Source organism: Pogona vitticeps, chromosome 8 (assembly GCF_051106095.1).
Source record: "Pogona vitticeps strain Pit_001003342236 chromosome 8, PviZW2.1, whole genome shotgun sequence".
Lineage (NCBI taxonomy): Eukaryota > Metazoa > Chordata > Lepidosauria > Squamata > Agamidae > Pogona > Pogona vitticeps.
Window position 1 is genome coordinate 20365131 of NC_135790.1, and position 25170 is coordinate 20390300.

At 41.5% G+C, this 25170-nt stretch overlaps 1 protein-coding gene across 5 annotated transcripts in view; it reads right to left on the bottom strand.

Moving 5' to 3' along the window:
* The window catches only part of ARHGAP32 (Rho GTPase activating protein 32), a 206474-nt gene that overhangs the window by 29920 nt on the left and 151384 nt on the right, over positions 1–25170 (bottom strand). For 4 of the 5 annotated variants that reach the window (XM_072979026.2, XM_072979029.2, XM_072979027.2 and 1 more), the window contains one exon: positions 4349–4498. In XM_072979026.2, coding sequence (XP_072835127.2) covers positions 4349–4498 — 150 coding nt within the window. Of the gene's footprint in view, positions 1–4348; positions 4499–18234; positions 18918–25170 lie in introns of those variants that run through there. The other variant, XM_072979030.2, reaches the window with a different exon arrangement.

The window sequence follows — 25170 nt, forward strand, 5'->3', positions numbered from 1 at the left end:
CCCTAACACATTTTTGGAGCAAAATTTAATATAAGACCCTGTCTTATTTTTGGGAAAACATGGTAGGACTAATATGAGTGTAAGTAAAATCTATACAAAGACAAGAATTATTAGAAAATAAAGACTGTTTTGGCTTTTGAATCGACTTGAGTTTTGTTTTGCCTAAATCTAGTAACTCTTGCGGACTATAACTATCCACAAATGTATCAGGAACCAGCTGTATGCTAACTACAAATGTTCATAGAAATACGCAGAAATGAAATTAGAATTTCCTACTTCACTAATGAATAACCTCTCTGAAAACTGTGGTGCATTTTAGGGATGTGGTGGTACTGCGGGTTAAACCGCAGAAGCCTCTGTGCTGCAAGGTCGGAAGACCAGCTGCCATAAGATCGAATCCACGTGACGGAGTGAGCGCCCGTCGCTTGTCCCAGCTCCCGCCAACCTAGCAGTTCAAAAGCATGCAATTGTGAGTAGATAAATAGGTACCACTTCGGTGGGAAGGTAAAAAAGGTGTTCCGTGTCTAGTCGCGCTCGCCACGTGACCACGGAAACTGTCTCCAGACAAACGCTGGCTCTACGGCTTGAAAACAGGATCAGCACCGCCCCCTAGAGTCGGACACGACTGGACTAAATGTCAAGGGGAACCTTTACCTTTACTTTTGGTTGTTTTACCGATAATAGGCAAAACAGGGTGTGAAGAAGAACACTAGAGAATGTTAAAGTAAGTCCTCTCTCCTACTAAATGCCTAATATGCTGCACCATCCCATCTTTCTCCCTTTTCAAAAAAGGGAGTTGAATTCAATTCAACAGTTTCATTTAATTAAGTGCAGAGTTAATTAGCCAAAGAGAAAGCACTAAATCTGATTCTCAAATGCAAAATCTCCCTTACGCAAAGCAATCAACAGTGAAGGTTTCCCCTGCTATCTATATATGAGTGATTGCTAAAGGTTTGCTTCCTGCTTGCTTCATTTGCACCAGTGAAACCAGCACTCCAGGCCTGAGCAGCCTCCAATTGCAGCTACTGAAAGACAGGGAAGATTCATGGATACCTTCCTAGGCAGCAGACTAAAAATGCTGATGGAACCGCATGTTGCATCACTGCAAAGCCAGTCAGCATGACAGCAAAACAAATTGGAAATCCCTCCTGGATGATTAACTTCTCTAGCGAGCTTGGACCGTTTCCAAATGTTTGCTCGGCACATTCGTGAAAACAACATTCCAAGTTACAGAAAGTGAAATAATACAATTATTCATATTAAAAAGTGGCTTTTCCAGAACTAGAAAGTCCCACTAGCATTCCGCACAGTTACAAAACTGGGTTAGGAAACTAAAATGGAACATAATGCCACGTTCTGTTTTCCCCGTATCGTTTTTATACTTGGATGGGAATTAAAGAAAACCTGAAACACAGGTTATCTCACAGCGCATTTCAGATTCACTCGAGTCTTGGTGGCGGTCTAAGCCGAAATCCTACAGTTACAGTACACTCACCAACAGTTTACCCCATATCACCCATGGAAAGAATCCATATATTTTATACAATTCTGATTTCATAACTAACAATGGTCTTGAAGTGCCCTAAATATGAACTCTCCAATTGTTGGTGCCGTAAGACTTCTTGGCCAATATCATGTTGGCATTCACCATAAACGGAGCTACAATTCTGATTCCACGTCTACTTATGTAGATCTGCAGACGTGAATAGATGGTTCAACTATGCACAGGATGTTCTACTAAATACCATAATCCTTTTGCAATCGTCATGCCGAAGCAGGTGAGAGCAGCCGAATTGTCTTTTTGTGTAGTTCTGACCACTTGTATAAGCAGATCCTCTTTGCAGGGTGCTTTCGTGTGACAGCAGGGATGATAATCAAGACTGAACAGTGCAATTTGGAAAGTAAGTTTCTCAACCATTCTTCATCCCCTTAAAAAACTAGCAATCTGTCCAAATGAAAATAATTGGTAGGGATTGAGTCCGACTATGCCATCAAGAATAATGTGCAGGAGGAAAAATATGCATTAATTTGACTTGGAAATTTTACTTGCCAGTCTTAAAACAGTTTTTCATTGCTTCAAACTTATAACACTCATTTTCTGCATAGATTGAAGTGAAAGACATTGCATAGTTAGGGTACTTGCAGATGAACACCTTTGTCACATTGCATTTCATTTGCTTCTACTATCACCTCTTTTAACAGTCTTATAACACTGTATGTACACAATGCAGTTTCCTTGAATAGCGGACTTAAAGCTTCTAATAATATATCCTTGTGCACCGAAATTAAAAACAAAGCGTTCTTATGCATAGTGAATCATACAATCTTTTCTGGATGCAGTGAGAATTCCAGTGTATTGAGGGATACATTAAGGTTAAAGTTAGCAATGCAGTTAGGGTATGTGATAAGATTTCATGTACACTTCCCGTATTTTGTGATGCTAATAAAAAATCAATGCCTTTTCTAAGTCTACAGAAAGCCAGAATGTGCAGAATACTATAGCATTTCTTGATTTCAGATTTGTTGGTATATTTTTGTACCTGCTCTTTTTTGATTGTTAAGAAAAGGAACTGTGCATTGTAAGTGGCTGAAATATGGGGGCATGATTTACAGCAGAATGTATACACTGAACGTCCCATTTTGAATAGATTCTGCAATAACACATGACCCTGGGGAACTCAAAGGTCCTCTCCTGGTGCACAAAGGTGAAATCATGCTGAAATTATAACCATTCCATCCAAGCCATTTCCAATCAAAGTGACGCAGAAAGCTTAGCAATTATGATGAGCTATCTTCAATTGCTATTCCACTTCAGAAAAACAAGCTGCCGGGTTCAGTCAAAAAAGCAAACCACAGAATGTCTGCATTGACGTGAAGAGGACTCGGCTGTGAGGTTCATCCTCCTCCTCAACTATTTTTTTGCTGGTTTCAGCAAGCGTCATGGTACAGGTTTTCATCTGACGCAGCACTCAAAGCATACACTGAAATAAACACGTCTTGAGCTACGAAGTAGATATGAGGAGTATGAGGCACATCTTCAAATTCCTGTAATACAGTCACTCAGCATACAGTCACTCAACAGTGATGGAACATGCTAATTGCATAAGTACTGAGACAATGATGATTAATACCTAGGGCTGAGACAAGAAGCATGCCTTGATGGGATGATGTAAGCTTTAAGTAGATGATTTAGACTGCCTAGCTATAAAAGGAAGAAACAACGAGCCAACAAACAAAAGGAGCACCAAGACATGAAAGACCTTCAGCTCCAACACACAAAGTTGGTTCACATGAATACTTTTCTGGAGGTTAAAGTCAGTATCACTCAAATGAGTGTTTTATGAATGGGTTGGATTACAGGTGCAACTGATATTACAGGCAACCAAATATTCTGATGGAACCAGTAGAGAAACAAACGCCATGGCTCTTCAATGCACAAGAGGTGCCAAGCGGTGCATGTTCTACCCATTTCTCCCTCTGGGGCAGCTGACAGTTATCCCAAGACAAAAAGCCAAACGACAAGATGTACAATGTGCATGCCTCTTCTTCAATACTGTACTGAATACCGAAGATTCTTCCAACTGAGTATTCAAATGCAACGTTTCATCTATGCTGAGCCAAAATAATTCCATTCCTCTACGGCTCTAAATTCTGTACTCCCAAATCATCATTAGAGTAAACTCAAGACATTGTTGCCCAGCAGCAAAAGTGGGAAAATACAACAGAACAGATTTTGGCAGGTGATGCCCCTCCAGCAAACGAGTATAGTATTTAATTTGCTAAGATGTATTCAGGTACCAAAGGCAAATAAACTGAATGACATTTTGTCTTTGGCTCTTTTCCAATAGCCTTAACTCCTGGGAAAACTGAGCAGCCTGATTCTTTCTTAAATAATCACCGCTAGAACAGTCTGTTTCTGTGAATGATCTGCAAGCTGATATCAAAGAGCAGAAGAGTGAAAGGATTCACGAAAAAATTGCAAAGTCATGAAAGAACTGGATACCAAGACAGAATACTGTCTAGAAAAAAACTCATGTTTTAAGAGAATGGAAATTCCAGACACTTGGGCTTACATCCAACAACATATTGAATGGATTTCTGATCACTTAATGGAAGTCCCTTTTCCTCTTTTCCTTCACCTTGAAACAGATATGAGTAGACAGGGGTCTTAAGCAGGGAGGAGAAATTTCCCAATCTCCTGTTGGAATACTTTGATTCGCCAAGAGGCACACTTCCTGATCCTGTAGGTGGAATATTCTACTATCTCAAAGAAAACAATATCAGTTAATTCGGGTTCATTCTTTTGAAATATATACTACAGTCAAATCATAACATTCTCTTTCCTTACCATCATGGCCAGAATTGAGAAGATGTTCACCAAGGTCACAGCCAAATACTCTCTCCTTTAAGATCCCACGTTGCTTCAATTTCTGTTTGGTTGGCCGAGACTTCATGAATGTGCGTAGGAAAGTAATAAGCTTGCCGTGCTTTTTTGACACTGTCAAGGGAAAGAAAAACCTCATTTTGTTGGCAGACAACCATATAGCAACATTGATATTATATTCTACAAATACACTGCTGATTCTAGTCACTGTCAAGCCACTTGGCCATGCATGGAACCTCTTGCACTTCCAAAATAATCTCTGCCCCCTTACATTGTTTATTATACAGTGGTGTCTCGCTTTACGATTGCCCTGCATAATGACGAAACCGCATGATGACGATCTTTTTGCGATCACAAAACAATGGTCAAAATGGGGTTTTTCCGCTTTGCAATGATCGGTTCCCTGCTTCGGGAACTGATTCTTCGCAAAACGATGATTTTAAAACAGCTGATCGGCGGCTTCAAAATGGCCACCGGGTAAACAAATTGGCTCCCCGCTGTTTTCTAGGACAGATTCCTCGCAAGACAGGGAGTGAAAATGGCTGCCCTATGGAGGATCTTCACTGGACAGTGAGTTTTGACCCCATTGGAACGCATTGAAGGGGTTTCAATGCGTTTCAATTGTTTTTTTTTTCGCTTTACAATGTTTTCGCTTAACGGCGATTTTCCTGGAATGGATTATCGCCGTTAAGCGAGGCACCACTGTACATAGATAAAACAGCTTAAGAAGAAACTAAATTCTATAATGAAAGACCAAGTTAAAGCATACGGTTAGGCAGTAGCTGTAACTCTAGATATTTGCAACACAAGAGAGACGACTGATGGGAAGGGAAAGCAAATTACAATGGTGGCGGCAACCCATTTTTATCTTCCTGGTTTCCCTTCATGCATGAAGATTGCTGAGGTCAATCCATTCATCATCAACCATGTATAAATAGGCACAGATACACAATGGGAGGGACTATTTCTCCCTATTCCTAGAAGAAAATACAGTGGTGCCTCGCTAGATTATGATAATCCATTCCACTGAAATAGCTGTTTAGCGAAATCATTGTCTAGTAAAAAGCATTTTCCCATTGGAATGCACTGAAACCTGTTTAATGTGTTCCAATGGGGAAGAATTGTCGCTGTCTAGCGAAAATCGGCCATGGGAAATCTGCTTTGCGAACTGCCGATGAGCAGTCTTGCGAAGCTTAGGTCCCGAAAACACCTGGTTTGCGAGCGCGGAGGGAGCTATCAAAATCGTCGTCTAGCAAAAATCGGTTTGTGAAGCAGGGACCAAACATTGTCCAACGAAATTCCCCCATAAGAATCACTGTTTTGCGAATCGCTATAGCGATCGCAAAGAGCCAATGTCTAGCGAAAAAACTGTCATGCGGGGTAACTGTCTAGCGAGGCACCACTGTATGTTTAGTAACAGAGCAGCTCATTGGCTGGTCTGCTGTTTGTGACAGTATTCTTTCAAAAGCCATGCTTGAAAACACTCCAGTGCTTTCTTGACCTTTCACATTAACTGGATTACAAGGTCTCAGTTTTGTTTGGATTTCCAAGCTTCACTGAACTAAAGACAAGGCTATGGAGATTTATACTAGGGGAAATTACCCTGTGATGAGCCTAGGTCAAAAGGGAAATAAACCTAGCATGCATTTGAATCAGCAATTAGGACAAAGTGGTCCCATTACAACTTTTCTGCTATTTGCAGGAAGAGGAAAAAGCCAAGAAGTATCACACCAAAGTGAGCTGCTTAACTTACTGAACTGCTTTTGTTTGCAAGCAATTCTCTTGCAAACAAAAGAGGATATTCTACTGGAATAAAAGCCACAACATAAAGCAAGTTGCCAAAAAAAAAAGAAAAAAAAAAAGGATTTCCAGCCCTTTCAGTACCAGGAAGTCATAAAATCTTACTAAGCAATATAATGAGTAATCAGATTCTTTTTGCCCTTACTGCTTAAAGGCTAAAACAAACTATAACCCATTACTCCTAAGAAAAATTTCAACCTAACAACCCATCAGAGTAATATTTTTTGCACGGAAACTAACTTGAAGTTAGCAAACTCTTTTTGCTGCGGGCAATTCCATAGTAATAACTGTTGCAACGGGAGGGAAAGAAACCTAATTTTTAACACATTTGTAGAAATTCTCTCACTATGGCACATGCATCTGCAACTACTGTTGGCTGAGCTTTCGATATTCTGTCCTTTGCCCTGAATTCACACACGGTTACTAGAAAGGCAGGCAAAACCAACTCCCATCTTCCATGTTTTTAATTTCTTCTGAAGTCACAGAATATTTCTATTTCATAGCACAACGCTGTTCCAAGGCGTGTTGTACGACAGCCGATGTTACAACACGAAGGCTCATAGAGGCTCTTTTGCTTGGTTCTGTCCATCTCGGGTCAATGTGTCACAGCAACTGTGAAACTGTGGCCAAACAGCCACAGAAGATGGCAAGAAGGGGGCAATCACCAATGACAGCATCGTTTTAAAGCTTACCCAAGTCTACAAAAGGGGTTTTTTCCTCTGGCAAGAGGAGAAGGGGACGACCGAGGATGAGATGGCTGGACAGTGTCTGCGAAGCAACCAACATGAACCTGACACAACTCCGGGAGGCAGTGGAAGACAGGAGGGCCTGGCGTGCTCTGGTCCATGGGGTCACGAAGAGTCGGACACGACTAAACGACTAAACACACACACAAGTCTACAAAAAGTTCAGAGCATAGTCTGCAGTTTTTTCCAGTCTAACGCTGCTACCTTTTACAGCTGGGATTTATAACAACAGATCCCACTTGAGTCCCGAGTACAGAAGACCTTGGCTGCAGTCAAGGGGCAAAACATTCATTGCTGCCTCTCTGGCTGCAAATACTACCTTTAGCCTAAGTGTTTTATGACCCCAATGAGACAACAACAAAAGGAAAGAACAGAGATGCTTCAACCACCCCTTCAGAAATGTCCTGCATCTCAGAACTAGCTATTATGATTCCTACAGTTTACAAAACACAAGCAGAACTCTTAGGATACCATTTGGATAAACCAAGGGATGGAGGAACCTCTCCACAAGCAGCATGGGGGCTGGGAGGGGAGGGTCTCTGTGAATGGCAGGCTGGGGCATAGGTCTTTCCCACACTGACATGTTTAAATACAACAGGAGAACATCAAGGACTTAGTCAGCAATCATAGCAAATTGTACCAGGGCCAAAATTTTGCATGAATTCATTAGGGAAAGGCCACGGGGTCCTTAAGATTACACAAATGTAAAAATGGGTTTGTTCATTTGTTATACACAAATGTAAAAATGGGTTTTCTAAAGAGATCAAACCTATCCATTCTGAAGGAAATCAATTCTGAGTGCTCCCTGGAAGGACAGATCCTGAAGCTGAGGCTCTAATACTTTGACCATCTCATGAGAAGAGTAAACTCCCTGGAAAAGAATCTGATGTTGGGAAAGTGTGAAGGCAAGAGGAGAAGGGGAGGACAGAGGATGAGATGGTTGGACAGTGTCATTGAAGCGACCAACATGAATTTGACCCAACTCCGGGAAGCAGTGGAAGACAGGAGGGCCTGGCGTGCTCTGGTCCATGGGGTCACGAAGAGTTGGACACAACTTGATGACTAAACAACAAAAATGGGTGATACACTTTTTATTGGACTACTTAAAAAAATCAAACAAATTGCAAGCTTTCAAGGAGAAGATTCGACTTCTTCAGGCTAAGCACCACCATTGCATGGATAGTGTAATATTGCATTATTGGGACTTAGACGTACACCTCCACTTTCCCCATACGGCGTCCTTTCTGATGGAGTGCTACTATAATGTGGTGTTCTTGCTGCCATGATTGCATGCTTTGTTTCTTAACCTTCTCCTTACCAGTGGCCCATGGCAGCCTGTCACCCTGCAGGGCTCCACACTCAGCTATACAGCCCAGTTTGGATCCTTTTGTGGTATGATCAAAAACAGTCGTCAACCACAATGTTTGGCTTAAGGAGAACTTGAACCTCTGTAGGCAGAAATGCCCGGAGCACTTGGTTGCTAATTTCTTCCTACCTGTGGCACGATGGGCTCACCCAATGGAAGGTGCTGTGACATCACTGTAGCTACAGTGGTGCCTCTTAACAAGGAAACCGCTGTACGATTAGGTTTTTGCAGTTGCTTTTGCGATTGCAAAACGATGGTTTAAATGGGGTTTTTCCGCTTTGCAATGATCGGTTCCCTGCTTCGGGAACCAATTTTCACTGTTTGCTGATCGTTGGGTTTCAAAATGGCCACCGGTTGAAGAAAATGCCCCCCTCTGTTTTTAGGAAGGCTCTTTTGCTTAACAGGCACCAGGAAATGGCCGCCGTATGGAGGATCTTCGCTGGACGAGCAGATATTCAGCCCATTGGAACGCACTGAACGGTTTTCAATGCGTTTCAATGGGTTTTTAAAATTTCGTTTGCCGACTTTTTCGCTCTACAGCGATTTCGCTGGAGCGAATTAACGTTGTCAACTGAGGCACCACTGTAACAGTATGTGTGTCTGGTAAGAGAATCATGCATCTCCTTGTCAGTATCACAGAATTTGATCCTGCCTTGTTTGGGTGACATGGGGACCATCACTAAAGCATTGACATAACTCCACTACATCAGCATTAAGGCATCATCAAAGCTGGTTGTGATTAGTGGACACTGGCAGTCCGGCCACAGGTACTGGTATGGTTGTTGTTGTTGCTCCCTCCTGTGCACTTTGGATAATTGTTCAACGTCTACTTTAAGCTAGAAGTATGCAAGATATGGTGGCCACTGCACTCAAATATTCATGGTGTCCCTCCTCCACTCAGTGTACATGAATACAGGATGACTCTTAACTGGGTGCCTATGAAAGTAGTATTCACACATCTTCCTCTTCAGATAAAACAGACTAAAAGCTCCTTATAGCTCACGGGGTGACTATGCCTGTTCAATCCACTTACAGGCTTGAGCGACAATTTTGCAAGAGTACACGGATGAATTAAAACCACTCACGTCATATAGTTGTCCTATTAGACGCACATTTAAAATGTGCCCTTTCAGGTTTTGGATTCCTGATGACAGAAGGATTGCTAATACAGGATTAGCAGCCTAGGAAAAAAAAAGATCTTTCCCCATACAGAATGACCCATATTTTGAGTTCATGGCCAGCAACACTGACTGCCTATCCCCCCATCCGTGAGTGATTTTACCCCTGCTGTGAGGAAAATGTCAAAAACTAGAAACATGTGCAAGTGGACGGGTTTAAGAAGATAACTAGAGCTTGTTTGGTAGCAGCATGAAAGGGGGAGAAGAAAGAGGATTGTAAGCATTACTACCTTCAGCAGGCTTTTGCCTTAAAAAAGAAATAAATAAAAGATTTGTTTGATAATGATTTAAAGGTTAAGAGGACAGTAGATCACCAAATATAAACAAGTCTACTTTGAACAGGGCTGGGGTCACATTAGAAACCTGTAACAAAGCAGTCCAATTTCTATGATGATTACAGAGCATTCTAATTTGGAAATTTCTCTCTCTATATATATTTTAAACTAGTTTATTATTATTATTATTATTATTATTATTATTATTATTATTATTATTATTATTATTATTATTATTATTATTATTATTATTATTATTCTTGTTGTTGTTGTTGTGGTTGTGGTTGTGGTTGTGGTTGTGGTTGTGGTTGTGGTTGTGGTGAGGATCGAAATGATATGTGAAGAACTAGAGGGTACCTTCCCAGAGTACTTAAGAGTTCAACCATTCCAGATCTGGCTTTGGACCCTGAGGTCTAGAAACTTACTTCAAATATATGTAGCAAAGAGCTACAGATACGCTGACTTCATTTTCTAGTCCAGTGAATTAGCTCACTATAACATGCCTACTCCGACTTATTGTGTAAACTGTCTTGCCATTTAATGCAAATTACTTTTAAGTCAGATAATTTTCACTCCATGTAAGCAGTCATGCTGTTAAAATAATGTGTATACCTATTTCAACAGGCCAGCAATTATATGTCTGTCATGACTGAAGTCACAGATGCCTGTCAATGTGGAGTTTAAAGTTTCTGACTCAGGGACATAATTAGCCATATAATGCACATTCTTTTTTTATCTTCTTCTTGGGTCAAATGCTGAACTTCACATTCACAGGTTCGCACACCATATCAAGAATGGTATAGAAATGCTGATCCAATAATATGTGAATGCATAAGAGACATTAAAGTGTTCAAAGGGAAGCTTATAGTGAAGTATGTTCCCACGAAAGCAATCATTTTATTCTTTCAGCTAATCCTTGCAAGCGGGATCTGAAGGCCTTAGGAATGGACCTCAACAGATGGGAAACCTTGACATCTGAGCATTCAGCCTGGAGGCATGCAGTGCAGCATGGCCTCTCCCAATTTGAAGAGACCCTTGTCCAGCAGGCCGAGGCAAAGAGGAAGTCACGAAAGCAGCAAAATCAGGGAACTGGACAGGGGGCAGATTGGACTTGTCTTCAGTGTGGAAGGGATTGTCACTCTCGAATTGGCTTTCTTAGCCACATTCGATGCTGTTCCAAGTACTCGATACAGAGCACGTTGCCATAGTCTCTCGAGACTGAAGGATGCTAGTTTAGTCTGTAATTCCTTGAAGGAACATGGGTCAAAATAATGACGCCCCAGATCATGGAATGCTATTAACTCTGTATCAAATTTAAAACAAACAAAGAAACAAAAAAACACCTTAACTAGTTCTGACTTAAAGCTCCTAAGTCAGTTTCTGTGGCTGCTTCCTACTGCAGCAAACTATTGACTTAGATTGGTAGTCATGATAAAGTTTAATTTTACCTGTATTTTATATCTAAAAAAATACCGAGGAAAATGCGTTTGGATGCGTAAGCTCTGAATACATCTCTCCAACATGGAGGGCTAAATTCAACAAAAGTTAGCCGCTATAAATAGTAGACAAATTTATATCTAGAATATGACTTCAGACTGTAGCTCAGGGACTTACATGACTCAATGGTCCTACATAAAAAAAGAATCCTCTCACATAGAAAACTACCATGTTGGGAAGAGTTAGCATCTCTGAGTATCTGCTATCTGTCTACAGAAAGGATTATTAAATCATCTGAGCCTTTAAACTGAGTGTACAGGCAGATTCTCTGAATAGTAGGTACTGTGTTTTAATCCTCTCTGTTCTGCAGCTCCAAACAGCTAAAGCAGGGGTGGGGAACAAGTATCCCTCCAAAGCTGGACTGCAATTCATGGCTGGCGTTGATGAACGTTTCAGGCAACTGTGTCTAGAACGACACATGTTCCCCATTCCTATATTAAACTGAATGCCTTGATGGCTACTGAACAGACACCATAAAGGCAGACATTACTTTGGGTGTCATTCTTCATTGGGAGAGACTCTTCAGTTGGACAGATGTCAGAAATGACATGATGGAAGTGTTAAGCCAGCTGATCCTCCAAGAAGTTCAATTGTCTGCCTTGGATTTGGAGCCACATGGCCTGGACTCCTCAACCACCTTTGGATCAAGTAGACAACATCTAGGAATCCTCATATGGACTTGTTCATTCTAGCTGTCTGTCTTTCCAACGACAAATCTATTCTATGGCAGCGGCTAGGAAAAAAATGTCTGTCATCTGGTTTCCTGGAGTTACGTTCAAGACTCTGTGGCCTGATCCATACTGTACATGAAATGATTTAGAAAATGGCATGAAGCAGCTTCAATGTAAATTGGAACTACAGAGCTTGAAGAATCTAAGCTGATAGTGATTTGTTCTACTCCTGGAAAAGTGTGGTTAAATAACACACAGTTACACTTCTACATTGTTTGAGTGCAAATAAAAACCCAAGAGTAAACACAACCTTTCTTGAATGAAGAGTAGGTCACAGAAGCTTTAGATTATTTCCTCCTTGTATATTGCAATATACAAAAGTACTGCAAAAGCGGAAGCATGAGATCCAGCTTAAAGTACAACAAATAGCTTTGTGGCACCTTAAAAGCTAACTTGTTCTATGGCACAAGCTTGACTTCGGCAGGAAAGAAAAGTCTTAGGCAACATAAATAGGCTTAAGTAGGTAAGAGGCATCATTCTAAAATACACTGGAGTTCAATATCTACATATATGCTGAGAAATTGCAGATGGTTATGTCTCAGTCTTTCATCGTGAAGAGCTCTCCCACCTATTAATATTCTAGCTTAGTTATTTCATTATTTCATAACTTGGTAAACTAATGTTCCATCTGAAAACATAGATTACCTCTCTGGTATTCGGTTAAGTAGTTTAAGTAGTTCTACTTTATTATCAAAGCTCATTTTTCGAATGCATCATCATCATCATCATCATCATCTGAACATACATGTCCCAGCAAGCACTGCCCTAAGTTGTGCAGAAAAATACTGATAGGTTCCTTAGTTCAACAATGAAGTCATTTTCCCTACAAAAGAGCACCCAGCTAAAGTGTCGTGTTAATATATATAGAGACCGGCAGGCAAATTGTGTTAAGAGATAGTGAAAAGGCAGGCATTAATTAAAGTAACTGCTATTCTAGTGTCTGCCTCCTCTATGTTTGAAAACTCTCTCCTAAGGTTATTTCTAAAAACAGCCATAAAAGGGAGGGAAGAAAAAGTCTTTGCTGTCCAAACCAATCAGCTTAAAAGATTATTTTGTTAAACAAAAAGTACCTCGTTAACCCAGTGAATCAAAGTCATATCAAGTGCAAAACCTTCTTACAGTTGAATATAAGGCTGTTTTGAAAACTAAGAATGGTGCAGTGATAAAAGTGCATAGATTAGGACTCAGGACGCCTGAGAAGTGAAACCGGTAACACCGTTCCTTAAATATCTCACTTACCTTGAAAGCCCTATTAGGGTTGCCAGAAGGCAGTTCTGACTTGATGGCATATACTAAGAATAGAATGGGAGCCCCTATGGTATAATGGTGTGTTGGACTAGAAGTCAGGAGATCTATGTTTCGTTCCTCATTCAGCTATGGAAAATCACTGGTGGATGGCACTGGTAAAACCATTCCTTGAATATTTCACATACCTTGAAAACTCTAGTAGGATCCCCATAAGCCAGATATGACTTGACAGCACATAACAAGAAGAATGGAGTATTTGGGATTATTAAGTCACTCAAGACAAGATATTCCATTGGACTAATCTGAGTTATTTAGTCCCTTTCCATCCCACTTTTTCTCCAGAGAGTTCAAGTTGTGGCAATACATATTTCTTTCTACACTCATTTTATCCTTACAATTAAGGCCTGAGATACCGTCACCGGTCATCTGTCCAATGAACTTCAGGGTTGATTCTGGACTAAGAGTCAGTTTGGTAGAGCCGTTAAAAGGGTAGGTGGTGAAATCTGGGAGATCTAGTCCTCACTGCGTCATGAGCCTCACTGGGTGACCTTGGTCTAACTACATTCAGCATCATCTGCTTCACAGGAGTTTTGTTGTGGGGATAAAAAGGGGAGAAGGAGAGTCATGCACCATGCCTTGGAAGAATGGCAGCATCAAAATACAGTGGTGCCTCGCTTAACGAGCGCACCGTATAATGATGAAATCGCATAGCGATGCGGTTTCCGCGATCACTAATGCGATCGCTTACCGATGCCCCCAATGGGCGAAACTCGCATAGTGAAGGTCGGTAAGCGTTTCGCTTACCGACCTTTGCTTTGCGACCCGCGGATCAGCTGTTCGGCAGGTCCAAAATGGCCGCCGGAACAGACGTAATGGCCGCACGCAGCGTTTTCGCACCCTCCCCTCGCTTACCGAGGGCGCGAGAATGGCTGCCGGCTATGGGAAGACTTCACTAAACAGTGAGTTTTCAGCCGTTTTACTTTCCGTTTAACGAAGTTTTCACATAGCGAAGGTTAATCCGGAATGGATTAACCTCGCTATGCGAGGCACCACTGTATAGTGATAAAAATTAGATAAGTAAAAAAGCTGAATCTGGGTCTCCAAGGTTCTAGAATGACATTCTGGCCACTGCATCACATCAGTTATGGATCTGAGATATCAGCCATGTAACTCAAAGGCCAGAATCCTTTTGCCATTTTTCAAGCACCAGGGCTGTTCAGAGCATGTCTAACAAGATATCTACCACCTCCTTGCACAATTGATGCCCCATTGAAAAGAATGGGGGCAATATCTACAGAGATCTAGCTGGTGCTTTCCTGAAGCTTTCCTGTACCTCACGTCACTCAACTGACTGCAAGCCGGGGGCACAATCCTGGACCATCATGTTGGAGGAGACAGTGGCAGCTGAATTGGTACTACAGTATTTCCACTGTCTCACCCACTGTTCTATATGTGGGAGGAGGACACAATGGGAATGTTGAAAACTCTGCAAGTAGGAAATAATACTTCACTTACAGTAAAAAAAAAAAAAGATATTGGCCTACGTTTAGACGGGTAGATAAAAAGTCATATCCAGCCCATTGACAAGGACTCTCAAAATGAACTACTTAGAAAATGAATAGTTCATCATTGGTTTGCATGTAATCATTTAAGAGGAGCTCTGTTAAATCAGACAGCAGTCTTTCAATGTTCTTCTAAAAACAACCCTTTAGAACTCATTCTAACAGACAACATAGTTTAAACATATGCACACTTTTTTGCTTGTGAATTTCTGCTCACCCACCCACCCACCCCGGTTTGCTTGGAGATGCTGGCGCAACACAAAGCATTTCTTGGAGGTGTCAGAAAAGGGTCTCCAGACCCTCCCAGGTTTCTTCCTCCACATTTCATGTATTGTTGTTGTTTTTTTCACCCAGCCAAGTGGATGCTCAGGAGATACTACACTCTTATATCAACATTCAATAAATGAGTTTCTCTTGACAATGAGCAAAGGCAGCAGGCTAGCCCTACCTCCTTAAAGGCCAGCTCTCGGATATGAAGACGGAAATCTGAAGAAAAGAGCTATCTTCATTCATGGGAGCCCTGCGTGCCACTGGAATCTCTGACAAATCCACACACAGGAAATAATCTGTTCTTCATACTTGGCTCCCCACATATGACAGCTAGGAGGAACAGGGTGGGACTAGGATGCTCACTTCACTCACAGGTTTAGATCAGTGTCTTTCTGAACATCTGAATCGGGCTACTGAGAAACAGAACAAGGAGGCTCCAGTACTTCTTCACCTGATATTCAGAAACATCCTTGGAGACTCAAATTTACCTCTCAAACCAAGAGACATATTTTTCATTAATTTATCTGATTCCATTACAAAGCCAAACAATTCAGTGCCTTCCCCCACACTTTGTGACTAAAATGCTTTATTTGATGCTGTCTTTATTATAGTATGCCATATACCCATTTCAACACAACAGAACTACACTGTGAACAAGGTTAGAATCCAAAATTGTGAAGGATCTGCCAGAACAAATTCTGTCTTTCACAGGCCTGCGCTTCAAAACGTCAGTGATCGCAAGATGACAGTGCGGGTTTTGGATCTAAGAAACTGCAGTTGGCGACACAACATGACTGGGTTCCTTGACTATCAAATAATATTTGGCCAGCATGTTAAAGAAAAACACATTCGAAATATGCAGCTCTCCACCTTCTGACATGTCTCCATGGCAACTTCAGTCAAATTAAATTGACCATTTTTGCTGGCACACTGATAAAAGTAGTTCTAAATAACAATAATAATTGTGAGATGTCAAGTCAATTTCAACTTATGGAAACCCTTTCCAAGGTTTTTTAGAGAGCAAGTACTCAGAAACAGTTTACCACTCCCTTCTTCAAGGGATGCTCTTAAGACTGTGCAGCTTGCCCAAGGCTACATAAACTGCCTTTTTTTTTGGGGGGGGGAGGCAAAGTGGATAATTGAACCCCCAATCTCTGGCTCTGAAACAAGGTACCCAAATCAATGAGCTATCCAGCCACTATAAACAAATGAATACAGATTTGGGAGATTAACTCACAAAAGCAGAAAGCAAGGAAAGGGAACAGACACAGAGGATAATGGAAAGATTATGGATACAGTTTGAAGGTAACACGATGATTTCTTACTATGTACAAACGTTTTGGGGTCCATGTGCTCCTCAGCTCCCCTCATCTTCTGCAGCAGTTGCAAACAGACTGGAAACTTTCCCCCTGAATTTCTAAGTAAATACGGCTATGTCTTGTATGAAACCAAAACAATATGGCTAATGTTCACTATGGCTGAAAGAGACAAGTCAATTTTAAAATAAAGGATAATTATCCTAACTTATTTTCCAAAATTACTGTTATCACTAACCACAGTTGTGAGTCTAGACTCAAATCTGCAATTCTCAAGCTCATCGTTTTCCATCTTCAAAATCAAGGCACCCTGTAAACTTACATATAAATGTGCAACTCAGTTTCGGTTACATTGGTCTGCCACACTCAAACCAAATTCCAAAGAAAACAGGAAAAAGCACTCATCAGCCAAACGTTAAATGACATGCAAACAAATGCCTTGTGGGATGTTGTATAATCAATACCATGAGATGCAACAAGGATTACTTTTAAGGTAGATCCCAAACATATATAGAATCTCATTCCTTGATCTCTTGAACAAAATGTATCAGAGCATTACAGAACCAAACCAACTCATTCTTTTTACAGAAGACAGCAGAAAGAGATTAACGTCATATGTTTTTGAAGACTACTGTATATATAATAAATATAATGATGAGATTCTCTGTACTATTTCACATAATTTAAAGAACAAACATTATATTCAGAAGTCATCAATGGGTTAACTCCAAGTAGCAATTAATTGTATTTGTAGACATGCTTCATTACGTTGTGAGGACCATGGATATTTCTGTACTTAGGCAAGTACAGAAATGTGATTTTGACTACATGTGGTTTTTATATTAATGGACTGGCTTGTAAGAAACATTTCCAACCATCAGTAGAAATATTCAGCCATAGCCATTATTTAAATAAAATAACAATGCACACACAGAGAGAGGGGGGGAAAGAATGCTTCTTTGGGTTTAGGCAATCTTTGATATATGTTGCTGATTCAGCTGGAACACGGAAGCCCTGATCTGAGGTTTTAATTTCCCATCACTGATACACAGTGGAAAATCAAGGAAGGCGTGGGAGAACGAAGTGGTGATTTCCTTTCCCTTTCTTTTTGCAGCTTTTTAATCCTAACTCTTTTAACATATGCATATGAAGCGTCTTTAAGCAGTTTCCAGTATGAATGGTTTCTCTAGTGGTTTGAAATGAGCTCATGTCTATTTCAACACCGCCTCCTTTTACCACTGTGGAATTAACAAATAACACAGACCCAAGGCCAGCTGCTTAGGGATAAGGCAAACAATTGCAATCGTCTCTATAATTAATACACATCGAGGGAAAGAGAATTTCTTTTTAAAACTTTTATTGGCTTAAAAAGAGAGCCAGCCAAGTGGCCTTAGGGCACAGATCGAACAAGCCTACTACTCTTAAAAAAAGAAAAACGGGTTGGACAAGATAACAACAGTTAGGGTCCCACAGGATAAAGGGACGTTCACTATTCCTGAGTAACAGGTTTTGTGCCCTTTTTCACATAGCAGCAAGGGTGAAAAGGAACGGGGTAAATATGAGGAAATATGCTGTTGCCAATAAAATAAGCCACTTCATTCTTTCTATAGTTTCTCATGTCCTGTTGCCAGATCATGTCGGCTCTTCTGCGCTGTCTGAAATCAGAAAACAACCTCTTCCATATAGCTTCCTGCAACCACATATATGAGAAGAAACGGATATTTTAAACCCTCTGTCAAACAAATCCTCCAGACATTTACACTATGCTGTCTGTTTGTAGCTGTGAGCAAAGAGAACACACAATGATTCCAATCTTCCTCCCAGAAGGAGGCTATAAGGCAAACCAGCAGCACCGTCTTACCTTTGCCGTCCTCTATTGTGGGACAAAAATTAGATCAGCCCCCAATACCTGGCGAGACCGGCGCACCACGATACAAGGAAAGTAATGGAGGTCTGTAATCCGCTCAGCTCAGCATTCCGGCCAGAGAGGATTACACCCGGCCGGCGGAAAGGTCAGCTGTAAACAGGAATTTCTTCACTGTGAACCATCCACCGGGGAGGGTTCCCTCCTTACAACTCGGCACTCTGCGGTCTTTCCTCTGGTTGAAACAGCCTCTTTTTCTGACTGCCTCTCCCGGTTAGCTGTGCATCCGAAGGTGAGCTCAGCAACTTCCTTGTGAGACACACAGAGAGAGTGTCTGCTCTGCCTGCAGTCGGGAGATTTCGCCCTTGTGAAACCAGCTCCACTGGTCTAAAACTCCACCTCCGAGGGCCTCTCCTTCTGCTCAGGTGACTCCAGGGCTCTAAGCGACTCTCGAGCCACTGTACAGGTCTCTCTCTCTCTCTCCCTGTCTGGGTCTCTCCCCCACTGACCGCCACTGGAAAGAGTGACCTGGCAACAAGACAGCATCTCCAGTTGTGTCCACAAAACTGACAGAATCAACAGGAAGCGGGAGGGAGGGAGCCAAGAGGGGGAGGCAATTAAAGAGGATGATGACTCACTGCATATGGCAGTTCAGCTGCAAAGGCTGAATGCACCAGGTAGTTGCTTTGCAATGTCTGCTGTTCGTAAAAGTTTCCCAGAGGAAGGAGGGCTGGAAAGTCTCCCCTTGCTTTTCTACTCTCTGATACAAATTCTCCAGGACTCCGGCCCTCCTCTGCTTTTTCCATTTATAGCAGGAAAACAGGGATAAAAGAACCAGAGATAATGAGGAGCAGGAAAAGGAGAGAAAGTGCCGTTTATGCCTTTACACATCTGATTGATGACATTGCTGGGAAAACTGATTGGAATAAATGGATTCAATGAAAGTTTGCTCGCTTTGGGGGACCAGCTATATTGGGATGGCGCATGTGACTAGATTAAATCAAAAATGATTTTTAAATGGTACAAGCGCAGCAATACAAAGTATTGTCCGGAGTTTCCTGGAATTCTGCAAAAAGAGTTCTTCAGCTGTCTGGATACGTTACTTGTAAACATCGGGGCTGTTTGGCAGTTAACCGGCTAAACCTACATCCAATCCCCCGCTGCTGCTGCAGAGGCCAAAATTTGCAGATGGCTAAAAGGAGGGAAATGATGCTATTGTAAAAGAATATTAACCTAATTTCATTAGGTTTGAACATCACCACTTTTGTTTTGAAATGATATTTGAATTTTTTTTTTAATTTGAATTCTGCTCTAATAACTATCCCTGTACGTAATTTGGCAGCATAGAAAAAAAAATTGCTTTTGGTTTCTTTCCCTGCAGTTTTTTTTTGGGCCATCTTGACGTATCTTTCCAACTCTGCCACCTATCCTGTAAGTCACTGCTGTCCAAATTCAAGCATTCCCAAAGCCAAACTCTCCAGATGCTGCTGGACTGCAACTACAGTCGATCTTCACGGATTATGCTGGCTAGAGCAGAGAGGTGCTTTGGTTCAACACCTGGAGGGCCGACCCATTTGAAAAGAAACGTATTGTGCTTGGGCTATAAAAGGAGAATGTGTTTATGACCTTTCTCCAATAGCCATTTGTCCGGGCAACAAACTTACTCTAAAAAAATTTACTGGCAGGATGGAGACTCTGCAACTACACATATTATCAAATTTCATTCTCAGTTAATCACTGTGAGCCAGCCATTATCTTTCACCTATCTCAACAGATTGTATAAAAGATGGAATATAGCTATGCAATACTCTTAAGAAGCTAAGTGGATAGTTCAGTAAGTTACATATCTGGCTGTGGAGCCAGAGGTTTGATTCCCCCGATGTGCCTCCTGAGAAAAGAACCAGCCTGGGTGGCCTTGGGCAAGCTGCACAGTCCCAGGGTGCCCCCTAGAGAAAGGGAATGATAAAAACACCTCTGAGTATTCTCTACCTGGAAAACTCTGAAAAGTACAGTGGTGCCTCGCTTGACGAGGATAATTCGTTCAGTTCAAATCGCTGTTAAGCAAAATCCTCGTCAAGCAAAATTTAAAAACCCATTGAAATGCATCGAAAATTGGTTCAGTGTGTTCCAATGGGTGAAAATACCTGCTCGTTTTGTGAAAATCTTCCATAGGGCAGCCATTGTTCAGTGCCTGTAAAGCGAGGAATCCGTCCTAAAGCACAGCGGGGAGCCATTTTGCACAGTGGGCGGCCATTTTAGAGCCGCCAATCACCTGTTTTAAAATCGTCATCTAGCGAAAAATCGGTTCCCAAAGCAGGGAACCGATCATCGTTAAGCAATTTTCCCCATAGGAACATCGTTTTGCGATCGCAAAACTTCATCGTAAAGTGGTTTTGTTGTTTAACGAGGTAATCGTTAAGCAAGGCACCACTGTAAGTCAGGATTGACTTGATAGCCCATGATTATTATTTTTAATACTCCAAGGTTAAGTTCTTGAGAAAGGATGGAGTACAAACATATCAAAACAAACACAATCCTTTCAATGGGCAATCTCTTAAACATGACAGCTTAGAAAAGATTCCTGGAATGTGCTATTGGGTATTGCTATGTCCCAGAAGCAGAAACAAGTAAACAATCTTCTTTGTTAAGTTTTTAAAGTCATTCAGCTGTGAATGACAGTCAGTCTATCCTGCCAAATACTAACTGTTTGGAAACGTCAGTTATCAAATTACCAGCCATTATTACAAGAACATATCAGAGAGGCTGAAACCAACTTTGTTTTAAAAACAAGAGTAAGGATACATATGGCCTCCCTTAAGAAGTTTTGCAAACAATTATAGAGACTTACATTTTCTACTATCCTCCCAGGGACATCTATGGAATCATATGTTTCGTTGATACCTCTCCTTGTCCTATGTAGAGCATTTCTAGGTTTTTTTAAAAAAATTAAATCTTTTGTGTGTCTGTACTCAGGAACCTATTAGCAACTGGCATGATTTTAAACCATTTTGGGTTTTTTCCATCATTTAGTTTATATTGCTTGGTTAAAATTTATTAAAATTTATTGTTTCAAAAGTAGTAGTAGTAGTAATAATAATAGTAGCATGCCAATACACCACACTGGGAATCTAGGAATATGTATCTATACACATGCATGCATTTCATCTATGTATGTAATTAATGATAATAATTGTCAGGTCAATCCTGACCTATGGCAGTCCTTTCCAGGGTTTCTTAGGTATTGAATACTCAATACGTAAACTGATCCTTCCCCCTTCTTCTGGGGGTGCCCTGGGCCTGTGCAGCTTGCCCAAGGCCACACAACCTGGCTCTTTTCCCTAGTGGAGAACTGAACTCTTAACCTCTGGCTTTGCAGCCTGATGCCTAAGCTGTTGAGCTATCCAGCTAGCTACGCACATATAAGTGAAAGAGTTGGGGGTTTTTTCCGATTCCGACACCCAGGCTAAGAATCCAGATCACTAATATAGCAACTGCCTGTAGGACATACCGTTATAAAACAGAAGGGGCACTTCCATATGCCATACACGTCCAATTTGATTGGCCATCTGCCCACATTTTACATTTCAGCTGCAATCTTAATGGTGAGTCAAGGAAGCTGCAATATCTAGTGTTTCATATATTGCCAAGACGTATCCTGCCAATGAAAGCTAATCACACCTATCAAAGTAGATGGGACACAGGAAGGTATCAACTTAAAGATGTACACATTCTTCATGCACAAAATGCGAGTGTTGAGAATCGGGGCTTTCCTAACACTTATGTCCTCTTAGATATGCAATAAAATGGAATACTTCATTTTGCACCTACAGACATCCCTCCATGATTTTCAATGTCTCTTCCACTAATGCACACTACTCATTTTTCACCCATCTCTTTCCATTCCTTTATCACCTTAGACATACCCATTAACTCCTATTACCCTGTCTTCATTCAGTTTCACTGTCCTCCCTTCCACTGTATATGCCACACTGTTTTTGTTCATGAAAAAGAGCATGATAAAGAGAGTGGCATTTATCAAAAATGTCTAGAGTATGTTTTCAGCAGGCTGTAGAAAGCATCATTATAAGGCCGTTTCCTCTTCTGAAAGATAAGCACTATACTGCTCCATGGTACTATGATTGTGGCAAACAGAAACAGCCAGATTCCCCTTTAAAGAGAGCGAATGGGCTGACGTGGGCCAGCAAAGAAATGGAAACACAGATCCTGTATGTCTGTTCAAATCCAATGGGAGGATGTTGGGTATGTCGGAGTTTTAGCATTCTCCTTTTCTCATCAATTTCTGAAACCACCCTAGCACAGAGGCACAACATGGCGGACAGATGCAGGTACCCATGGATGTGGAGAGTGGAAGGAGAAATGGAACATGCATTCACAGTTGTGAAGATCCTAAATATTCTACACTCTTCCGTTTGGAGAACTATCTGCTTAATAATATCCTATGTGGGTCCTTCAAAGGCAAGTCACCATTCTTTGCTAGGAGATAATGCACTGAACAAAGTATAAAAGTTGTTGTTGTTGTTGTTGTTGTTATGCACTGTCAAGTTGCACCTCACATATGGAACCCCTATTAGTGTTTTCAAAGAACATGAGTTGTTTAGGGAGTGGTTTTATGATTGCCACCCTCCAGTGAGTTTCCATGGTTGATCAGGACTCTTAATTCTGGCTTGTTCTGCTCCTGTTATCTACTTCTTCTAAAAATCCCATGCGGCCACCATGGAGGATGGGGCAATTTTCACCCTCACTTTCATCCCCATTGCAACTCTGTGAGATTCGGTATTCTAGGCTGAAAGGTACATGAGCTGACCAAGCTTGCTCCATAGGCTTTTGCAAAAGAGCAGAGAACTGAACACAGGTATTCCCTGGCTTCCTCTCATCTAAATCCAGCACTTTAACCATGCTACCCTACTAGTTTTCCAAACTAAAAACCAAGCCTTTGGCACTTGTGGAAGACTGATATCACAAGGCTTTTAATGCCAATCCAAACTCTATCACGCTATTGTAGTTATCCTGTAGGCATCCTTCAGTCTCGAGAGACTATGGTAATGTGCTCTGTATGGAGGACTTGGAACAGCATCTAGTGTGGCTGAGGAGGCCAATTCGAAAGTGACAAACTGAAGACAACTACAATCTGTCCCCTAGCCAGCTCCCTGGTTTTGCTCGTTTCGGGACTGCCTCGTTTCGGGACTGCCTCTTTTGCTCGTTTCGGGACTGCCTCTTATTTTCGCATTATGACGTTTTCATTCTAGAGCGATTTCGCTGGAACGAATTAACGTCGTAATGCGAGGCACCACTGTAGTATCTCACATGTCAGAGTGCCTTGTAAGAATCTCTGTTACTAGAACAAAGTTATTTTGGCCCAAGTCACTAAAAAAAGAAGGTAATAGAGCTTCAAAACATTATTTCATGCACTACAACTTCCAGACCCTTCCCACTATCCATAGGCCATGAAGGCTGGTTCGTGATTCAGTTTGTAGTCCAAAAAGGCAACATTTCCAGGAACTAGATTGAGATACTACAGTGGTGCCTCGCATTACGACGTTAATCTAGTTCCTGGAAATGTTGCCTTTTTGGACTACAAACTGAATCACGAACCAGCCTTCATGGCCTATGGATAGTGGGAAGGGTCTGGAAGTTGTAGTGCATGAAATAATGTTTTGAAGCTCTATTACCTTCTTTTTTTAGTGACTTGGGCCAAAATAACTTTGTTCTAGTAACAGAGATTCTTACAAGGCACTCTGACATGTGAAAATCTTCTCCTTTGCCTCCCTTGCTCTTCTGGGGCTTTACTTTCCCCAACAGAACACAATATGCCCATAGCTTCGTTTTGTTTTCGTGCACCACTGACATTTCTTGTGTTTGCAAAGCTTTTGATTCCTGTGTTCAACAACACAGGTATATAGCTATGCTCCCAGGCATGGCACGACAATGGAGGCATTCATTCGTTTATTTACACTGATAGGCTATCCTTCTTCCAAGGGGGTACAGATGGCTCTTCTCCTCCTCCCTTGATCTTCACAACAACCCCCCGAGGCAGGTTAGGCTGGTACAGGGGCACTAGCCCATGATCACTGCGGGATCTTCCTAGCCAAGTGGAGACTTTATCCTATGCTCCCCATCCCCGCAAACTCCCAGCCCAACACTCCACCACACTGGATCACTGAACAGCATAGGCAGTGTGGATAAAGAGGTCTCAGACCTACAGAGAAAAAGATGCCTGGCTATTAGAAGCAAGAGACGAATAGTTCTCCCATGTCACTTCAGCTGCTGGAGGGGACTCGGATTGTTCAATACTAAAGATCTCATATTGTAGAAGAAAAACTCCCATCAAAATCAATACTAGGCTTATCCTCCCACTAATGCCAAACCCTGGCCTTTCCTCACATCTTTGTAAGCATAACAGCATGGCTTCGGGATGGGGGGAGTATGTTTAGTGAATGGCTGTGAACAACTGCTTTAAATAACTGTTTTAACGCAGGCAGATTATCCAGCATTCATGAGTCATATAACCACCCATTGGTTATTTTTATTCCAATAGATGCTCATCCTCACCAACTCCTGCGACGTAGTCAAGACAACTACAGCATAACCATCTCTAGTTATAGCCTTGCAGCTGCGTACGTAATGCGGTCATATGAGCTACAGTTACACAACAGGGTTTCAACAATATTTCACTCCTTTGTCATCCTTTGCACTCACTTCTCCCCAATCATGGCCAGAGTCCCCTACGGTTGTGGAAATCGACAACAGCTGGGTATAATTAAAGTTCACACACAAAATTGATAAGACTCAAAATTTGTAAGAGACACACAATTTGTGAACTCTTTCGAGAGAGGAAGAAAAAAATCTTGACTCTAGTAATGATCTCAACAATTTTGTTTGAATTGGACGCGGGTCGAGACACACATTCTGCAT